General features: G+C 47.3%; 1 protein-coding gene across 2 annotated transcripts in view; it reads left to right on the top strand.

Annotated features, from left to right (window-relative positions):
* oca2 (oculocutaneous albinism II) overlaps positions 1–22,516 on the top strand; it is a 690,248-nt gene that overhangs the window by 241,340 nt on the left and 426,392 nt on the right. For both annotated transcript variants that reach the window (XM_072477223.1, XM_072477224.1), the window contains exon 9: positions 8,595–8,748. In XM_072477223.1, the coding sequence (XP_072333324.1) occupies positions 8,595–8,748 (154 nt within the window). The remainder of the gene's footprint in view (positions 1–8,594; positions 8,749–22,516) is intronic.

Here is a 22,516-nt window from a genome sequence, read left to right as displayed (position 1 = left end):
TCCTCGGTCCCTGATGTGTTGCAGTGACTGCAACGGAGTCCTCCATTCCCAGATCTGTTTCCTTTCTTTGGTTGTCGACAGTTCGTCACGAAATGTCCCTGTCTGCCACAGTTGTAACATTTTAAATTTGGCTGTGTCGCACCTCCCCTACCATAAGCTCTAATGTTTTCTTGTTTTATTTTTATTTGGCGTTTCTCTTCTCCGCCGGTTATTCCACACACCCACTCTACTAGTGTATCATACCCTTGGGGGTATTGTTAAATATCTTTATTACCCCTCTGTGGGGTATTCCTGGATATTGTTAAATATCCTTATTGCCCCTCTGTGGGGTATTACTGGATATTGTTAAATATCCTTATTGCCCCTCTGTGGGGTATTACTGGATATTGTTAAATATCCTTATTGCCCCTATGTGGGGTATTACTGGATGTTGTTAAAAATCCTTATTGCCTCTCTGTAGGGTATTGCTGGATATTGTTAAATATCCTTATGGATCCTCTGTGGGGTATTGCTAAATGAATAATTTTCTTCAGTATTGACACAGAAAAAAGACAATGTTGTCGAGGAGAATACTGAGATTCAGACTACTAGATTAGAAGGGCTTGAGGTTCATAAGGAGGAGGTGTTAGCAATTCTGGAAAGTGCGAAAATAGATAAGTCACCTGGGCCGGATGGGATTTATCCTAGGATTCTCTGGGAAGCTAGGGAGGAGATTGCTGAGCCTTTGGCCTTGATCTTTAAGTCATCTTTGTCTACAGGAATAGTGCCTGAAGACTGGAGGATAGCAAATGTTGTCCCCTAGTTCAAGAAGGGGAGTAGAGATAACCCCGGTAACTATAGACCAGTGAGCCTTACTTCTGTTGTGGGAAAAATATTGGAAAGGTTTATAAGAGATAGGATGTATAATCATCTGGAAAGGAATAATTTGATTAGAGATAGTCAGCACGGTTTTGTGAAGGATAGGTCGTGCCTCACAAACCTTATTGAGTTATTTGAGAAGATGACCAAACAGGTGGATGAGGGTAAAGCAGTTGATGTGGTGTATATGGATTTCAGTAAAGCGTTTGATAAGGTTCCCCACGGTAGACTACTGCAGAAAATACGGAGGCATGGGATTCAGGGGGATTCAGCAGTTTGGATCAGAAATTGGCTAACTGGAAGAAGACAAAGGGTGGTGGTTGATGGAAAATGTTCAGACTGGAGTCCAGTTACTAGTGGTGTACCACAAGGATCTGTTATGGGGCCACTGCTGTTTGTCATTTTTATAAATGACCTGGAGGAGGGCGTAGAAGGATGGATGAGTAAATTTGCAGGTGACACTAAAGTCGGTGGAGTTGTGGACAGTGCGGAAGGATGTTACAAGTTACAGAGGGACATAGATAAGCTGCAGCGCTGGGCTGAGAGGTGGCAAATGGAGTTTAATGCAGAAAAGTGTGAGGTGATTCATTTTGGAAGGAATAACAGGATGACTGAGTCCTGGGCTAATGGTAAGATTCTTGGCAGTGTGGATGAGCAGAGAGATCTCTGAAAGTTGCCACCCAGGTTGAGAGGGTTGTTAAGAAGGCGTACGGTGTGTTAGCTTTTATTGTTAGAGGGATTAAGTTTAGGAGCCATGAGGTCATGGTGCAGCTATACAAAACTCTGGTGCAGCCGCATTTGGAGTATTGCGTGCTATTTTGGTCAACTCATTATAGGAAGGATGTGGAAGCATTGGAAAGGGTGCAGAGGAGATTTACCAGAATGTTGCCTGGTATAGAGGGAAGATCTTATGAGGAAAGGCTGAGGGACTTGAGGCTGTTTTCGTTAGAGAGAAGAAGGTTAAGAGGTGACTTTATTGAGGCATACAAGATGATCCGAGGATTGGATAGGGTGGACAGTGAGAGCCTTTTTCCTCGGATGGTGATGTCTCGCACGAGGGGCATAGCTTTAAATTGAGGGGAGATAGATATAAGACAGATGTCAGAGGTAGGTTCTTTACTCAGAGAGTAGTAAGAGCGTGGAATGCCCTGCCTGCAACAGTAGTGGACTCGCCAACACTAAGGACATTCAAATGATCATTGGATAGACATATGGACAATAAGGGAATAGTGTAGATGGGCTTCAGAGTGGTTTCACAGGTCGGCGCAACATCGAGGGACGAAGGTCCTGTACTGCGCTGCAATGTTCTATGTTCTATGGGTGCGACTACTCCCATTTTTAAGATGGTCTGGTGGTTACTTGGGAGCCCTTCTTTAAAGGCTTGGATAAAGGCACGATCAGCGCATGCTGGGTTTACTATTCCTCAACATTCTTCGCAGACCCAGAACAATCGTTCCCCATGTTCAGAGGCTCCCTCTCCCTTTTGTTGAACCTTACTCTAATGAGTGAGGGTGTTACGCAGGGCGGTTTGTACTGCTGTTTTAAATGGGGCGAAGTTCGCCTGTTGGGCGTCCACTTCGGTAAGGAGGGGTAATGCCTGCGCCCAGACTCCAGTTTGGAAGCCATTTGTGTTGCCTGGACCATTAACAAGTCTCCATTTATCCTGAGGGCATGTGGCTCTGACTAATTGGTGAATGTCCCGCAAATGTAATTGATGTCATACCCATGAGGTGTCTAAATCCGCCCAAAATTTGGCATTTGCACTTCGTGGTTGTAATTTGCCCAAGGAATCCAATATTTCCTGTCTTTCCCTGGGGGTGAAGGGTTTATAAGTTGCCCTCGATTGTGCGGCAGTTCCTGTCCCGGTTACCGGGGCCATATTACATTCTTCCGTATCCCCCTGAGGTAGGGAAGGGGCTGTTACCTCATGTGTTGTCTCATAGGGTGGACGAAGACCCCAATGATTCTCCTCTAACAGTTGAATCCTTTTTCTTAATTCCCTTACACTAGATTCTAATTTTTTATCTTATCTTTGTCCTCAGACCATTTTTTGGTAGAGGCTGTTACTTGTTCAATTAGTCCGGCCAATTGGTGTACTAACAATACTCCTGCTTTCTTCGTTTTATCTTCCTTTTCCCCATCTATCCATTTCCTTTGTTGTTCCAATGCCTGAGAGACATCCCAACCATTTTTCTGCATCTTCTTAATTAGTGAGTGTCTGTCGGTCAGATACTTATTTATCAGTGACCCCGTCGGTCCCTGTTTCACTTCCTCTCCTGCCATTTTGGTAACAATTTTTATACTCACGATTATCCCCGAGTCTACCGATCATGTTTATCCACCGGAGAGCGCTCTTCAACCACCGGTATTTAGTGCGCTTTTCACCCCCCCCCCGACCACGTCTTTCTCTCGGGGGTCGTCGTCACCCGAGTCCGACAAACTCTGGAATGATCAGTTCTCTCTTGCCGTATACAACGTTGAGATGAAAGTATACTTACAATCCGTATCTGGGGCGTCATTCTCCGACCCCCCGCCGGGTCGGAGAATGGCCGTTGGCCGCCGTGAATCCCGCCCCCGCCGAAGTCTCCGCTCCCAGAGATTGGGCGGGGGCGGGAATCCGGCCGTGCCGGTTGGCGGGACCCCCCGCTGGATTCTCCGGCCCGGATGGGCCGAAGTCCCGCCCAGGAATTGCCTGTCCCGCCGACGTAAATCAAACCTGGTATTTACCGGCAGGACCAGGCGGCATGGGCGGGCTCCGGGGTCCTGGGGGGGGCGCGGGGCGATCTGACCCCGGGGGGTGCCCCCACGGTGGCCTGGCCCGCGATCGGGGCCCACCGATCCGCGGGGGGGCCTGTGCCGTGGGGGCACTCTTTCCCTTCCGCCTCCGCTACGGCCTCCACCATGGCGGAGGCGGAAGAGACTCTCCCCACTGCGCATGCGCGGGAAACTGACAGCGGCCGCTGACAGTCCCGCACATGCGCTGGGAAACTGACAGCGGCCGCTGACGCTCCCGCGCATGCGCCGCATTTCCGCGCCAGCTGGCGGGGAAACAAACGCCATTTCCGCCAGCTGGCGGGGCGGAAATCCCTCCGGCGTCAGCCTAGCCCCTCAATGTTGGGGCTAGGCCGCCAAAGATGCGGAGCCTTCCGCACCTTTGGGCCGGCGCGATGCCCGTCTGATTGGCGCCGGCTTTGGCGCCAGTCGGCGGACATCCCGCCGTTGGGGGAGAATTTCGCCCCTTGTTCCGACCTTTGACCGCTCACACACACTTTCTCACAGCTGCCTGAGTCTCCCTCACAAGTGCTCTTTCTCCAGTCCTGACACCCACTTCGCGTGAGTGGATTTCCTCTCTTAACAACCGGTCTAAGGCTGTGTGTTAGGGACGAGCACTTCCTTGTCCTTAGGTTACCTCAGGCAGTTATCATTCTCTCAGTCACTGAACCTTTTATGAATTGACTCAAGTCTTTACCAATGTTCGATTATTCTGTCCCGGCTCTCTCGAAGGGGTGGCCAGCCGCTTTAGTCTGGAGACAGAATCTCATCCTCGTCGCTAATTGAAGTGGAAAATAACTTATTCACACCACAGATTTGAGTTCAGTCTATTTATTGGCAAAAGCTTTTGGGAGAAAGCCAGGCACTCCGCAGTGCTCGTGGTCACCTTCTCAATTGTACAATGGCAGTTAGCCTCTTTTATACATGTACACTTGGTTAGTTCCTAATTAGCTTGGGGGGTTACATACACGACCAATTAGGCCCCCCTAGCAACAATTAGCTTCCAATCACATTCGTCCGAGACCATCCATTATCTAATGCTCGCAACTCCTTGTCCACAATTACAAGGATAACAGGTATCTCAATAGTTAACGGTCAGTTTGTCAGTTAAAAAATGTCTCAGCAATTAATCGGAATGTGGCAGATGTCAGTAGGTGACTGAGAAAATGACTCGCCAGTAACCGTATACTTATCAGGTTAGTGCAGAATTAGATTGCCGTGGTGCCCTGGAAAGCTAGTATAGAATGACTCAGCAGTCCACACTATTGCAGGCATAAGCTAATAATTAAACATAATAAAATAGAGAGATTCCTAATGAATAAATGAATAACCTCAAATGTAAATTTCCCTTATCAATGTGATGTGAGTGCCGCATCTCACTCTCATTACACTGCAATCCGTGTGGTCCATGGCTACATCCACAGTGTTATTTGGAAAGGAGTATTGGATTGGAGGGAAGGCAGTATATTTCCAAATCACAGAATCGCATGGTGCAGAAGAGGCCCTTTGGCCCATCGAGTCTGCACCGACATGTGAAAAACACCAGACCTATCGACCTAATCCCATTCACCAGCTCTTGATCCACAGCGTTGAATGTTGTGATGCGCCAAGTGCTCATCAGGGAGGTTTGTGACATGGAGGAGAACTTGCAAGTGGGTGTGTTCCCATGCATCTGCTGTCCTTGTCCTTCGAACTGGTAGAGGCTGCGAGTTTGGAAGATGCTTTCAAAGGAGCCTTGGTGCGTTGCTGTAGTGCATTTTGGAGATGGTACACAGTTCTGCCACTGTGTGTCGGTGATGGAGGGAGTGAAAATTTAAAGTGGTGGATGGGGTGCCAATCAAGCAGGCTGCTTTTTCCTGACTGGCGTTCCGCTTCTTCAGTGTTGTTGGAGCTGCGCTCATCCAGACAAGTGGTGACTATTCCATCACACTCCTGACTTGTCCTTTGTAGATGGTGGACAAGCTTTGGGGAGTCAAGAGATGAGTTACTCTCTGCAGAATTCCAAGCCTTTGATTTACTTTTGCAGCCACAGTGTTAATATGTTCAGGTTCTGGTCAATTGCAACCCCGAGGATGTTGATGGTAGGGGATTCGCTACACTGGTTGCATGCCACTGATAGTATGTTTTAAAAATATACTCCAGGATAAAGACCTGACTGAGCAGTGTGATGGAGGGTGCTGTTACAGAGAGGAAAGACTTGCATTTATGTTGTGCCTTTCGCAACCTCAGGATATCCCAAAGCCCCTGTACAGCAGCTTGCAAATGCCAGTCCCCATGCCCAACAGTCGAGGTGCCCAAATTTCCAGCCCACAGTTTTTAGAAAGCCTTTTCAGTCTCTTGGCAATCTATGGTGCATGTGAATAGGGCAAGAAATCAGATTGGAGAATCCTTACTGAGGCACGCTGAGTCTAATCCAGGAAATACCTATTGGAATATACAATAATAAACTATCTACAGATGGCAAAGCAAAGAGAGGGAATGAAATAAGGAAGAGAGATGAAAGGGACAGAAAAGGTTTTTTTTTAAATCCAGCAATTGAGCTTTGAAGGAATGGGACTACACACTTGTGAAATTCAATTTTCAGCAGCAAAAATATTGCTTAGCAGTGATTGAAAATTAGCCCACTGACTTACACCCACATGGATAAACTTGAACATAATTTAACTGCTTAACTTCCATAACTAAAAGACAAAATAAGTCCCACAGTATTTTAAATATAAGAAGGAAATAAAGATGCTGGACAGAGGAACTCAAGACATTAATAAGAGCATTATATTATTAATCTAGCCAACATAAACCAAAAGTAGAGTGCCATTATACAAGTACCAAATGCTAAATTCTCTGCCGCCATTTTCTCATTGGATTCTCTTCAAAGTTAAAAGGGAAGGTTGCTAAAAGTCTAACTGCAACCCCGATAGGGCTAGATTTTGGGATCAACAACAGTGATGTGATCACTGGTGACATTAAAATAGCTGTCCACAAAGACACAGCAATGTAAGTAGCATGGATTTCCCCTTTCCCGATGGCAGTTAAATCAGGTGCCAAGTCAAAGGATCAAGCGGCGAGCAGCAATGGGGTCAGTACGCAACCAATCACTTAGAAGTATGCACACTGACAGCAAACTAGGAGGTTAAAAGCACTGAATACCTTCACTTTTAATTTGCATTTTCAAATAGCAAAATGAATGGTTATGATTAGATTAAGATAGAAGCTAAAATATTATAAACGAACTTCAAAAAGAAATTTAAAATATACTTTTTTTTTACTGCAGCCGAGAATTTTGACATGACACAAAGGTAAAATTACCTTTTCAGGGCCAATGATGTGTTTAGCTGTGATTGTGAGCTTGATACAACATTGAAAATCCAGTTACGGCCTATTCAACAAAATGTAACATTTTCAAGGCTTTTTGCAGCTAGACGAGCAGTGCAGAAGAGGAAGTTTTTGTCAGTTCACTGATTGCTTAGGGATTTTATGGCAGGGATGTGCAGAATCGCTGACAGCAACGTTGGATTTCCTCATTATTTTGCTTGTGTGTAGACCCAAGTTGTTGTCTGTCGCAGTAATGATGGTGATGGCTGACAGTTTCAGGCTCATTATCATTGCAAAATCTAGGTCATTATATTGCTTCTAAGATCCCCGGCTATTGGCAGTAATTCTTCTTTTCCTTGACCCCTGCGCAGGTGTGCCGAAACGTGCACCAAATTAGGTCTGATAGTTTTTGGTGTTGAGGATATCTTCTGCTCTGCTGCACCCAAGCTACTCCCAGACAGCACCAGGAGTGGGAAATTGGGGCTAAATTCCTTAATCAACTCATCCATGTCTTGTTATCTCGGCTATTCCTAGCTGGCCTCCCATTCTCCGTCCCGCATAAACTTTACCAAATCTGAAACTTCCAAGATACCGGTGTTCCTCCAATTCTGGCATCATGTGCATCTCTGATTTTAATCAACCCACCACCATTGGTGACCATACCTTCAACTACCTGGACCTGGATGGGCAGCATGGTGGCACAGTGGTTAGCACTGCTGACGCACAGTACCAGGGACGCGGGTTCAATTCCGGCCTTGTGTGCCAGTCGGGAGTTTGCACTTTCTTCCTGTGTTAGCGTGGGTTTCCTCCAGGTGCTCCGGTTTCCTCCCACAGTCCAAAGATGTGCAAGTTAGGTGGATCGGCCATGCTTAAATTGCCCCTTAATGTCCAAAAGGTTAGGTGGGGTTCCTGGGTTACAGGGATAGGGTGGGGGCCTGACCCTAGGTAGGGTGCTCTTTCAGAGGGCCGGTACAGACTTGATGGGCTGAATGGCTGTATGGATTCTATGACCTTGTGTTCCCTAAAACCTACCTCTCTGGTCCAACTTTTAGTCACCTGTCCGAATATCACCTCAGTTCTGATCATGACCTGAAACGTTAACTCTGTTTCTCTCTCCACAGGTGTTGCTAGACTTGCTGTCAATTTTCAGCATTTTATGATTGTATATCTAATTTCACTTTTCTTGGCTCGGTGTCAAATTGTGTTTCTGTGAAGGGGCTTTGGGAGGTCTTGTGACACAGCGGGTAGCTGTGGGCCAGAAGCTCTGGGTTGAAGTCTCCCTTCAGGACCTGATGGCCATGGAAGGAGAGTTCATAACGTGGCCGAACAGGTTGATTGTTAGCCTGTAAATGCGACCAGTGCAGCTGATGGCAAGTGGTAAATACGGGAGAGTTTCCTGGCCAGCCGTCCTGCAGAAGGCAATGGCAAGCCGCTGTTGTAATTTTTCAAGCATAACCATGGGCCAATCCAATGGAAATGCACCGTCGCCAATGCCCTCTTGGGGCATGGCTCCTGGAAGAGGAAAGGGCTTTGCGTCCATTGTTAAGTTTCAAGCGCTATATTGTTGTTATTAACCATAGGTGACTGCACCGGAGCTTGTTACATGGAATGCCACAAATATCGTTGACCAGAAAATTGCACTTCTTTTCCAGCAATGAAATTGGTATAAGTATACAGGCCTTCCTCAAGAACAATGAAATGGTTCCGCTCTCTATTCGTCACCAGTACCTCTATGCAAATGTTGAGACTCAAGTTGCGATTGCATCCGTCATTTTGGCTGGAGTCTATGCACTTATTATATTTGAGGTAAGTTCTTCCCGATCATCAACTGACCAAGGTATTACATTTTGTTCCATGTTAGAGTGTGCATGATATCGCGCAAAGTTAACTTCAATCTAATAACAATTCTATTCATACTGAAGGAATGCCAATGTCCTGATTTAATTATATAACTGATCAAAACCCCTGTTACCGTGACACATCTACCCACTAATGGGGCAGCACGGTAGCACAAGTGGATAGCACTGTAGCTTCACAGTGCCAGGGTTCCAGGTTCGATTCCCCACTGGGTCACTGTCTGTGCGTAGTCTGCACGTTCCCCCATGTCTGCATGGGTTTCCTCCGGGTGCTCTGGTTTCCTCCCACAGTCCAAAGACGTGCAGGTTAGGAGGAGTGGCCATGCCAAAAAGGTTAGGAGGGGTTATTGGGTTACGGGGATAGGGTGGAAGTGAGGGCTTAATGTGGGTCGGTGCAGACTCGATGGGCCGAATGGCCTCCTTCTGCACTGTATGTTCTTTGTTCTATGTTCTATGTTCTAATATTGAAAATCTAATCCTAATCCTTCCCGGTTCATATATAAAACAGTGGAACATGCAGCTGAATGGCCTCAGTTATATCTATGATAAAGTCAGTCTGTGGTATTGTACTGGCTCATTCCCGGCTCGGACAGTGTGCAGGACTGGCTATTCGTACTGGAGAGGTGATCTAGAGAATCGATGCTTCATCCACATGGACAGATGTTTGTGCCTCCACATGTGCTGCCCTGCTGTTTGACAAGCTAAGATTTTCGACGGGACAAGAAAAAGCTGTGACTCAGGAGGGAGCATTTTACAGTGCAAAGAAAGGCTGGAGTGGAACTGGCTCTTGGAGATGATCCCAGTAACTCAACTGCCCACAGTCAGCGTTCTGGGCAGCTGAGTAAAGTAGAGTGCCCATTTGGCTTGCTCAAACATTCTGTAAGTTCAGCTCCAAATCTGTGATATAACAGGTTTTTACTGAATTACAGAGCTACAAAATTACTTTGTCTGCTTGCTGCAAGTGACAATGCATAATGTCGCCGAACTATACAGAACATTTATTACACCCATCTGTACGTATCTGAATATAATGTGATCTCACATCCACGAGGATCCATTCTGATATGGACAATTTTTGTAGATGATAGTAAAGGGATCGTTCAGTAAAATTTTTAGATGTGAAAGATTTATGGAGCACTCTCGCTTTAAGCTGCTTTGCGGTACATCTTGGCTGGAATTCTCCAGCTGGAGGGATCCCCCTTTCCCTCTGGTAGCGCACCCCCGTCCATGGGTTTTCCAATGGCGAGGGGTGGCTTCAATGGGAAATTCCATTAACAATTGGGGGAGTACAGAATCCCATCGCCAGCGTACGTCATGCCGCTGAGAAACATGTAGCTGGGGAACGGAGAATCCCGCACCTTGATATTGCATGATAGCGTAAGGTGGTAGCAAACTGTGAACCAACCTTGCATTACTCCCAATGTCAACTTCAATTGGGGCAGATGTAAAAAGTGTTACTGACTCACTTTTACTCATATTACAGAACCACAGAAAGTCAAAATCATCCCCTGAAGGAACCTGTAGAGTCCACTTGGACAATATGGAACTGGGTGTACCTTCCTTACCTATCTGAATCCCAAACTCCAATCATTTCCCAAATGCCATTGTCCTGGACATGAGTTGCATAAAACTAAATCACAAAGTGAGACTGGAAGACGTCATAAACAAAGAGCTGATGGGCGCGATTCAATGGTCACACTGTGGTGGAAAAGCAGCTCGCCATGGCACAGCGTGGGCGATGAAAGCCGCGAGAACCCGCTCCTGGGATCTATCTGGCTCACCACATGCCCATTGTGACGGGATCACATTTTGTCAAATCTGCATATTAGAGCCAGACAGCTAGCCTCACTCTAATTCCCGCGGTACCTGAGGCTTTGAGATTCATCCCCTTCGCCTCAGAGACCTCGGGCGAGTGCCGTTCAGCACCGATCCCCACAAATGGAAGCCAGATGGAAAGGCACTTGTGGGAATCTCCCAGAGGATATGAGGCCCCCAGCTGCATGCCCTTTTGGGCAGGGTGGTGCCCTGGCACTGCTGGTGCCACCTGGGCCCCCTGGCAGTGCCAGCTCGGCTGCCTAACTGTGGCAGCCTGGAAGTATAATCTCGGTTCCAGCTTGGCACTGGCATGCTGCCCAGCTGGCACTACAAGCTTACATGGGCACAGCCAGGGCGCCAAGCTGGCATTTTTGCGCATGCGCACGATCAGGCCGGGGGTGCCTGGTGTAGGTGTTGGGGGGTGGGGGTGGGGGTGGGGGGTGGGGGACCCTCCCATAGTGCATTTGGGCTGGGGAGGTTGCGGATCATTTTGGGGGCCTCGGAGGTTGGGACACCATTTTTAAATGGCGCCCCGATCTCTCGCTACATTGGAGAGTTCCGGTGAGCGGAGCTCCTTGCTGTACAAAACAAGCTGTTTGAGGTCATGGCTGAGCCTTCCCTGTAGAGAGGCTGGTTTAGCACAGTGGGCTAAACAGCTGGCTTGTAATGCAGAACAAGGCCAGCAGCGCGAGTTCAATTCCTGTATCGGCCTCCCCGAACAGGCGCCGGAATGTGGCGACTCGGGGCTTTTCACAGTAACTTCATTGAAGCCTACTTGTGACAATAAGCGATTATTATTATTATTGTTATTGAGACCCCTTATACAACGCTTGTTGCGTTAAATAGCCATGTGTTTCTCGGTATGGCGAGCGCTGGGAAACACGCGGCTAAACGCGCTCGCTAGAAGACTTTGTTCCCTTTTGGGAGAATCGCGCCCATTATTTCTGGAATGCATTGATAATTAGCAGTTTATTTAAATTCACTTGTTCATGGGATGTGGGCTTCGCTGGCTAGACCAGCATTTATTGTCTATCTCTAATTGCCCTTAAGAAGGTGGTGGTGAGCTGCCTTCTCGAATTGCTGACATCCATGTGGTGCAAGTATACATAGCAATGTGGTTGACTCTTGTCCTCTGAAACGGCCTAGTAACACCTAGTTGTATTTAACTGCTACAGAAGCATGAAAAAGGAGTGAAACCGGAGGGACCACCCGGAGTCAACCCAGGCACCAGAAACGATAATGGCAAACCCAGTCCTGTCAAAGTCCTCCTTCCTAACATCTGGGGGCCTGTGTCAAAGTTGGGAGAGCTGTCTCACAGACTAGTCAAGCCTGACATTGTCTGTAAGGTATGATTTATGAGTGTGACTATGTCCCGAACACCATTATCACCATTCCTGGGTATGCCCTATCTCACCGGCAGGACAAACCAAGCAGAGTTGGCGGCAACTGTGGTATATAGTCGGGAGGGAGTTGTCCTGGGAGTTCTCAACATCGACTCTGGACCACATGAAGTCTCATGGCTTCAGGTTAAACATGGACATGGAAACTTGCTGATTACCACATACCGGCCACCATCAACTGATGAATCCGTACTCCTCACGTTGAACACCACTTGGAGGAAGTACTGAGGGTGACAAGGGCACAGAATATACTCTGGGTGGGGGACTTCAATGCCCATCACCAAGAGTGGCTCGGTAGTAATTCCACAGACAGAGTTGGCTGGGTCCTAAAGGACATAGCTGTTCGACTGGGATTGCCGCAAGTGGTGAGGGAACCAACATGAGGGGAAAACACACTGACCTCATCCTCACCAACCTGCCTGCTGCAGATGCATCTGTCCATGACAGTATCGATGGAAGTGACCACTGCACAGTCCTTGTGGAGACAAACTCCCATCATCACATTGAGGATACCCTCCATCGTGGTGTGTGGCACTACCACTGTGCTAAATGGGACAGACTTCAAACAGATCTAGCAACTCAAGACTGGGCATCCATGAGGCCCTGTGGGCCATCAGCAGCAGCTGGATTGTATCAACCACAATCTGCAACCTCATGGCCCGGAATATCCCCCACTCTACCATTACCACCAAGCAAGGGGATAAACCCTGGTTCAATGAAGAGTGCAGGAGAGCATGCCAGGAGCAATACCAGGCAAACCAAAAAATGAAGTGTCAACCTGGTGAAGCTACAACACAGGATTACTTGTCTGCCAAATAGCATAAGCAGCAAGTAATAGACAGAGCAAAGCGATTCCAGAATGAACGCATCAGGTCTAAGCTCTGCAGTCCTGCCACATCCAGCCGTGAATGGTGGCGGGCAATTAAACAACTCACTGGAGGAAGAGGCTCCACAAATATCCCCATCCTCAATGATGGAGAAACCCAGCACAAAAGACAAGGCTGAGGCATTCACAACAATCTTCAGCCAGAAGTGCCGAGTGGATGATCCATCTCGGTGTCCTCCGGAGATCCCCAGCATCACAGATGTCAGTCTTCAGCCAATACGATTCACTCCACGTGATATCAAGAAATGGCTGAAGGCACTGGATACTGCAAAGGATATGAGCCCTGACAGTATTCTGGCAATAGTGCTGAAGGCTTGTGCTCCAGAACTTGTCACACCTCTAGCCAAGCTGTTCCTGTGCAGCTACAACACTGGCATCTACCCGGCAATGTGGAAAATTGCCCATGTGTGTCCTGCACACAAGAAACAGGACTACTTCAACCCTGCCAATTACCACCCTATCAGTCTACTCTCCATCAGCAAAGTGATGGGAGGAGTAATCAACAGTGGTGGCAAGCGGCACGTACTCAGCAATAACCTGCTCATTGACGCTCCAGCATAGGTGAGGTGAGAGTTACTGCCCTTGACATTAAGGCAGCATTTGACCGAGTATGGCATTAAGGAGTCCTAGCTAAACTGGAGTCAATGGGAATCAAGGGGAAAACTGGAGTCATACCTGGCAGAAAGGAAGATGGTTGTGGTGGTTGGAGGTCAATCATGTCTGCTCCAGGACATCACTGTAAGATTTCCTCAGGGTAGTGTCCCAGGCCCAACCATCTTCAGCTGCTTCATAAATGACCTCCCCTCCATCATAAGATCAGAAGTGGGAATGTTTGCAAATGACTGCGCAAAATGTTTAGCACCATTCGCGATTCCTCAGATAATGAAGCAATCCATGTCCAAATGCCGCAAGCCCTCGACAATATCCAGGCTTGGGCTGACAAGTGGCAATTTACATTCCCGCCACACAAGTGGCAGGCAATGACCATCTCCTGATGAAAAGATCTAACCATCGCCCCTTGACATTCATTGGCATCGCTGAATCCCCCACAATCAACATCCTTCAGGTTACATTGATCAGAAACTGAACAGAATTAGCCATATTAATACTGTGGCTACCAGGGCAGGTCAAAGGCTAAGAATCCTGTGGCGAGTAACTCACCTCCTGACCCCCCAAAGCTTGTCCACCATCTACAAGGCACAAACCAGGAGTGTAATGGAATACTTTCCACTTGCCTGGATGAGTGCAGCTTCAACAACACCCAAGAAGCTCAACAGCATCCAGGACGAGTCAGTCCACTTGATTGCTACCCATTCCACAAATATTGAATCCCTCCACCTCCAATGGACATTGGCGGCCTGTGTACCATCTACAAGATGCTCTGTAATAGCTCACCAAGGTTTCTTAGGTGCACCTTCCGAACCCTCGACCACTACCATTTAGAAGGACAAGAGCAGCGGATACCTGGGAACCCCACCACCTGGAGGTTCCCCTCCAAATCATTCACCACCCTGACTTGAAATAAATCTTAGTTCCTTCACTGTTGCTGGGTCAAAATCCTGGAACTTCCTCCCTACAACACAGTGGGTGTACCTACACCTCTAGGGCTGCAGCTGTTGAAGAAGGCAACTTACCACCACCTTCTGAAGGGCAACTAGCGATGGGCAATAAATGCTGGCCTAACCAGTCATGCCTACATCCGATAAAATTAATTTAAAAAAAATACAGTGCTGTTGGGAAGGGAGTTCCAGTATTTTGACCCAACGACATTGAAGGAACGGCGATATTTTTCCAAGTCAGGATGGTGTGTGGCTTGGAGGGCCACTTCCGGGTGGCACTCCCATGTATCTGCTGCCCTTGTCCTTTGAGGTTGTAGAGATTATGAGTTTGGAAGGTGCTGTTTGATGCCCTGTGATGTGTTTCGCAAAGCATCAATGGTGAATGGAGTGAATGTTTAAGGTGGTGGATGGGGTGAAAATCAAATGGGCCACTTTATCCAGGCTGGTGTTGAGCTTCTTGAGAATTGTTGGAGCTGCATTCATCCAGGCAAGAGGTGAGTATCCCATCACATCCCTGACTTGTGCCTTGATGGCGGAAAGGCTTTGAGGAGTCAGGAGGTGAGTTAATTTCTGCAGAATTCCCAGCCTCTGACCTGCACTTGTAACCACAGTATGTATACGGCTCACCTGGTGCAGTTCCTGCTCAATGAAATCCCCGGATTCACTCATGGTAATGCCATTGAATGGCAATGGACGCTGATTAGATTCTCTCTTGTTGGAGATGGTCACTGCCTGGCAATTGTGTGGCGTGAATGTAACTTGCCACTTGTCAGTCCAAGCCTGGATATTGTCCATGTCTTGCTGCATTTGGACATGGACTGCTTCAGTATCTGAGGAGTTGTTAATGGTGCTAAACATTGCACGATTATCAGCGAACATCCCCATTTATGATGGAAGGAAGGTCATTGATAAAGCAGCTGAAGATTGCTGGGCCTAGGACACTACCCCGAGGAACTCCTGTAGTGATGTCCTTGAACTGATCTCCAACAATTCCAACCATCTTTCTTTGTTCTGGGCATGACTCCAGCTTTCCCTTGATTCCTGACTCCAATTTTGCCAGGTCACCTGAATGCCACATTTGGTCAAGTGCTGCCTTGGTGTCGAGGGCAGTCACTCCCACCTCACCCCTGGAGTTCAGCTCTTTTGATCCAAGGCTGTAATGAGGTCAGGAGCTGAGTTATCCTGGATTCCCTTACTAGTAGCTGCATGCAATTTCCTTGCAAACAACAATGATCCCAGCAGATTTAGGAGGAATGGTTATGTTGGAGCCAAATTGGCGTGGTTTGGGCAAGCTCCTGGTGCAGTGCAAATCCATGAACTGAGCAGATTTCTCAACTCGAAGGTAACATGTTAGCACAGGCTGGCTTAGCTTGTGCTATGGAAATGAAAAAAAAATAAAATCACTGTTGTAGCTTGAGAAGATAATGTTCTGCGTTTGCTCGGAAGCTTAATACTGAACCTGGGTCCGTATTACATTGACCTGGAATTGCTTCATGGGGAATGCCCAGGGTAGATAGTATTTTTCCATTGTGCACCCTGTGCACAAGAATCAACCTACAAAACGACAAGAAAATGCTCCCTTTGCTGTATTTCACTGGTTCTTCAAGGGAACAAAGTAAACCTTTTTTCAGGCAGCATGCATGTTTTATTTTGAGAATTTTCAGGTTTATTATCCCTCCACGTCCCACTCCAGAGACCTGAGTGCAGAAAATCTAGGCCGACACTCTACTGCAATCCCAAGGGATTGCTGCAGTGCCAGAGGTGCCTTCTTTCAGATGGAAAATTAAGCTGAAACCCCGTCTGCTCTCTGAAGTGGATACAAAAGATCCCACGGCACAATTACGAAGAGCAGGGGGATGTGTATCCTGACCAATATTTACATTCGAATCTCCAGAGGGGGACTCAGAGGAAGGAATGCTTCTATTGAACCACAGCTGACTTCGTATGGTGTGGCTTACTTCCACATTGTACAATACCTGTACCGCCGGGGGTGGGGGGGGGGGGGGGGCACGGTGGCACAGTAGTTAGCACTGTTGCCTCACAGCACCAAGTACCTGGGTTCAATTCCGGCCTTGGATGACTGTCTGTGTGGAATTTGCACGTTCTCCCCATCTCTGCATGGGTTTCTTCTGATGCCCCGGTTTCCTCCCACAGTCCAAAGATGTTAGGTGGATTGGTCATGCTAAATTTCCCCTTAGTGTCCAAAAGGTTAGGTGCGGTTACGGGACGGGGGAGTGGGCCCAGGTCGGCTGCTTTTTCGGAGGCTTGGTGCATACTGGATGGGCTGAATGGCCTCCTTCTGGACTGTCGGGATTCTATGACTGACCCACTGAGAAAATCTGAGTGCGCTATTGCCTTTACACCAGCCTGAATTGTTGGAATGCTTCACACGACATGCTCCTTGTCTGGTGTGTTGGAGAATGGAGCTGTGTGATGTTGCATTTTTTTTATTATGACAGACAATAATGGCAGCTTCCGACAATAATGAGAATGTGAAGTGAGAGGCACGACTCAGAACACCATCCCTCAGCTGACAGCCTTTCTGCATCTTACTGATTATCCCTAAGTAGTCCATCATTGAACACCTTGTGCATTAGTGAGCTGCATGAGCAATAATCTCAACAAAAAAAAAATTCTTTGTGCAAAGACACTTGTACAGTGGGGCAGAGTATCATCTGCCAAAATATTTTTGAGTTAAAGCTGTGTGATAATGTACAGCCCTCAAAGCTGGATGTGGTGATCCCGCAGGATTTTCCTTTTGTTCCTTAACAAAAGATATTCAACAGGCTCGATACTCTAAATGGAGCTTGCATGTTAGCGGAGTCATCCCTTTTGACACTTCCTGCTTCTGCATATTTTATAGGCATTTAATTCCGCGTAAGGCTATTAAAAATTAGCTGTGGGTTTTCAGTTAAGAATATTTCATGTGCCATTTAGGCAGGAATCAGAAAAGCAATTGGAATTTTGTTGTAGTATTTCATAGCTCCCTCTTAGTACATGCAAATACAGTTTCAATTATTTAACTGCTGGCAAATTCAAAATTTGTTCCTGGAATTGTCAAAGCTTTTAAACCCAGATATTAGCATTTGCTTTTAGATTCAAATCTAAATCATGTTTATTTCATTCAAACTAGCAAGGACACCTGTGACCTGCAATGTGCTTTGCAAAATGAGGCTCTTGGTAATGAATACATTTGTGCAGGTGATATTCATCCATATTTTCTACAATTACCCACTTACATTGATAAAAATATTGCCTTTATTGCAAATTTACTTATCCCTCCTTAATTTTTGATTGTGAATTATTCTCAACCGCAAGCAAGGCTGAAAAGGCTCGAAATTACTATCAGTGGTCGTAACTGAGTGAATGTTTAACATGTTATAGGAACATTACAAAGGAGAGTAGGTCATTTAGCATGCTATTTAATTAGGTCATGATTGATCTGCGCGTTGACTCCGTTTACTCAACTTTGCCCCATGTCCCTTGATACACTTATCTAACGGACGTGCGTCTCAGTGAAAGCTGAAAACGTCCATCGCCATAAATGGGGGTCAGGTAGTGGAGGTAACAGAGTTACAGATTGTGCGGAAAAGCTGCTTTCCTGATTTTGCTGACTAAGGCCTCACTTTAAGATTGTCGATTCCTTTATCGGAATAAATTGTTTCTCCAAATCTACCCGAAGCAATCCTTTTTAAATTTTTGAGCGCTTTGATTTGGTTACCCCTCCCCATTATATACGCAAAGGAATATGAACCAAGTTTGTTCAACCCTTCTTCACTGGAAGCGGAGTCTTTGGAATATATTTAAGGCTGAGCTAGATTAACAAGGGGGTGAAAGGTTAACAGGGTTAGGCAGGAATGTGGGGTTGAAGTTACAATCAGATTAGCCATGATCTTAATGAATAGGGGATCAGGCTTGAGGGGCCAAGTAGTCGACTCCTGCAGCTCCTGTTCATAATTTAACCCTCAGATCCCCAAACTCATGCTGGTGAATCTGCACCACACCCTTTCCAAGGCCAATATCCTCCCTGAGGTATCTTTACTTTGTTGGGCCCCGTGTTCACCTTCATATCTTGGGGCCCCAATGACATCATGCCCAGTCCCCCGATTACACCCCTCCCCTCCCAATGACATCACGCCCCTTCCGGTCCCGCCCACCCTTGCCCCACAGAACACAAAGGTGCAAGTCACAAGAATAAGCAAACTAATCACTGCCTAACTACTTTGGAGCTTTTTAACTTGTAAAATCCCACCTGTAAGAATAATTGCTGAATTGAAATCCAAGCTTACCTCTTGTCAGAATTGACAGTAAAGATGGTCGACATTGCGATGTGTGTGTCTTGAGGATGTAGCCACCTGGGTTGGCCACTTCCCGACTTAAAATGGAGAACCGCCAGGTCTGAAGGGAAACTCAGCCAACACAGGCAAAGACTAGCAAGTACAGAAATCATGTGTATTGTAACCTGTAAAAAACCAGACAGCACTGAAACCAGCAGCCATCTGCATAGTAATGAGCAATTCCAAGGCACAATTGCAACAGTTAAGGTGAATAAAGCCAAGCCAGACTCCTCGGCGCCAGCAGGAGCCAAGACAAAGGAAGGCCAACGGACATTTAGGGACCGCCCAGTGATCAGGGAACAACTCCAGTATTGGAGAAATCGATCCAAATGATCGGAACGCAGTCCAATCATTTGGAACCAGGTACGGGGTACGCCCCGAAGGGCGGGAAGCCCCTGAGGACTATAAAGTAAAGCCCCCAAGTTCAAATCGTCCTTCTTTGGCAGGGTCACTCAGCAACTTGAATCAACCCGTGAGAGTGACCTGTCTAAGCTGCCGCATCAACCAAGTAAGTCTCCAGTCAACGCTCGCTACGAGATAGGCGCTCCTAGCTACAAGTCCATACCAGCTTTTGAATCCTGCAGACTCAGGACCTGAACGAAAAGCCATTTGTTCCCCTGACCTGGTGGGCCAGTGCAAAGCTAAGTATAGGCCTATAGTATAGAGATAGTCTAGTAAGTAGAGTTTTATGCATGAGCAGTGATTGACTGTGTACAATAAATGTGTTTTGATTTGAAACTTACTAACTGGTATATTGAGTTATTGATCAGTACTTGAACTTGAACCTCGTGGAAGTAACATAAAGATACCTGGCGACTCTAGAGCAAAGGTTATAGAAACAGAGCAAATTAAGTAAAGATACAACGGGCAACATTTAAGAGCCAACCAAAAGTTAGCGACATATTACTGGCGACATCCTGACGGGACCCGACTTAGAAGTGGCCTAACCACTCCGGGAGAACCCAAAATTTGAATTAGAATCCAATTGGGAACAGAAAAACCACAAGTGTTCAAGCAGTTCTGATCAATCCTCATAATTCGGAAGCGTGTTAATGCATGCGTAACTAACAGGGCTATAAGGTAAAACTGATAGATTTTTGTTGCGAAAAGCTGTCGGGAGTTTGTATTCCGGAAATTAGCAAACGCTGTACCCGTGTTTACAGCATCGCCTTAGTACCCCTCGTTCCAAATTTAAAAGAGCATTCAGATAGAGAAAATGGCAATGAAGGCAATGGAATGCCTTATGAACCCCCAGGAATTCGAGGTCGCAGCGACCAGTAGAGTAGGACAGTGTCCCATTTGGAAAGAAGAGATCAGAAAATATCTCTAAGGGAAAGGATGGCCCCTTTAGAGCGAATTCTGTGATAATGAGGAAACAGGTCTCGGGAGTGTAGGACATACTTGGTGGGAGAACCTGTCAGAGATCCATAAGAAAAGCTTAGGGAAAGCTCGCAGGCCGGTGGCAATCGTGTCCTGTTTGGCACAATTGCGAGGCACAGAGGAGGTCATTCGGACGCTCCGCAAAGAGATAGAAGAGAGACATGGAATGAGCAAGGTCGATGTTAGCGAGATCGAGAGAGAGAATGTAGAATTAAGAAGGAAGTTGGCAGCAAAGGCCGGAGAGGTGGATGATGCCAAGTGGGCACACCAGTCTTGTCTAGCGCATCTGAGCAGCTTCCAAACCCAATATGAAAAGGCCTATCAGGATACGCAACGTGCAGTCCTGGTAAGAGAAGAAACAGAGAAACAGGTAGAGGCATTGCAAAGGCAGTGTAGCGACCTGAAAGCAGCATTACGAGCACTCCATGCTACCACCATGGAGCATAGACAGAGCTCAGTAGATCATGCGAAGTGCAGGAAGCAGATTGCAGAATTGCAGTCTTTGCTTTCAGTTCAGAATGGATTCCACAGCACCTTTGGATCCCAGTTAGATACAGAAGACGGCCCGGTTGGGAAGAATTAAATGAGACCGTGCATAGATATGTTCAGGGAACATGTTTGCAAGGAAACCCCCAGAAGAGAAAAGCACCCCAATCCCCCACAGAGCAGATAGTTCAGGCACCAATGAATCCAGCAACCACCCACCGCACAGTCACATCGGATGGAGATACAGAATTTCTTTATACTACCCCTTAACCGTGACCCAATTACGGGACGCGTGCAAGAAAATCACACCGTTCCTCCCCACCTCAGACCCCCACCACTTCTTTGCCAGAGTAAAGCAGCAGGCGACCATGTATGGCCTGGACGAGCGCGAGCATGTGAAGCTCACAGTTTTGAGTTTAGACCCTTCGGTCATAGCAGCCCTTCCCGACCCACAGAATGTAGGAGGAGGCACCCTGGCAGAAATAGCGATCCTAGACGCGATCGGCGACAACAGAGGTGACCCCGTAGAAGGCCTGAATAAGTGCAGGCAGAAAAAGACAGAACACCCCACACCGTTTGCTGGACGCCTGTGGATTCATTTCACAGCAGTTTTCGGTAATTTAGAATGTGCCCATTTGTCCCAAGACGGTATGGCCAAATGGACCCGCACCCTTATCTCCCATGCCACAGAGGCAGGACAAAAGCCTGTACGAATGATGACCCCTCAGAGGAAGCCCACAATGAGAAATGGGTTTTAAAAAGATTGTCCCGTGCCTGGGAGCAGTCTGTACAAAACAAACCCACAGTTAGGAAACCCGAGGAACAGAAGGCAGAAGCAGACATCCAAGCGGTGAAAACGCACCAGAAACCCGCATGGGTGAACGAAGGCAGGAACAGCCCCCCACAAAAGCCACAGGAGTGTTACAACTGTGGACAGTTAGGACACTTTGCACGAGAATGCAACGCCCCACAAAAGCCACAGAGAGCCCCGCAGGCAGGCACTCTGAATAAGAATAGGACAGAGCCCATACATCGTGTGAGCACCCGTTCAAACCTGACGGGCCTGAATGGAACGGACTGACGGTGTTCGGGCTCCCCCAGTTGGGTCTGCGACACTCTTTGGGATAGGTCCGGCCGACCAGTCGTTGCAGCAAAGATACGGGGACAGCCCATCAAATTTCTCTGGGACACAGGAGGGTCCCGCACCACAATCAATTCCTCCATCATATTCCAGAAAGACATGTGGCCCACTACAGCCACCATCACCCTCAGCGGCTTCACAGGCCACTCACAGCAGGGACACATCACAGCCCCTGTACCCATTCAGATTGGCAATAAAACGACAAAGCACCCCATAGTTTTAGTCGATCTACCCCACACAGCAGAACACATTTTGGGAATTGACTTTATGAACTCCCACCACCTTTCATTTGATTCGGTAAACCAATGTGTCTGGAAAATGGCAAAATCCGCAAGAGCCCCCGCAACGCTCACAATAGGTGAATACGCAAACACGATTAGCGCAGTCAGCAAATTTTGGTTTGACCCAACCATGATCAGTACAGACAAGCAGGTTAGGGCAGTTCTGCAGAAGCACAGGACAGCATTCGCGACCCACAAACACGACTATGGCCGGATGACTGGTTCCGTTCAAATCACAGGACCTGACCCTAGACTCCAAAAGCAATATGGATTTCCCCAAGAGGCAGAGGGAGAAATCGCAAAAGCTATCAACAGCTTATTAGAGCAGGGCATACTCAGATCAGTAGCCGCCACTAATAATGCCCCGATTTGGCCAGTGAGAAAGCCCGATGGATCATGGCGACTGACCATCGATTACCGGGAACTCAACAAA

The sequence above is a fragment of the Scyliorhinus torazame genome, chromosome 15 (genome assembly GCF_047496885.1).
Source record: "Scyliorhinus torazame isolate Kashiwa2021f chromosome 15, sScyTor2.1, whole genome shotgun sequence".
Taxonomy (NCBI): Eukaryota; Metazoa; Chordata; class Chondrichthyes; order Carcharhiniformes; family Scyliorhinidae; genus Scyliorhinus; species Scyliorhinus torazame.
This window is presented reverse-complemented; position numbering and strand designations above follow the sequence as displayed.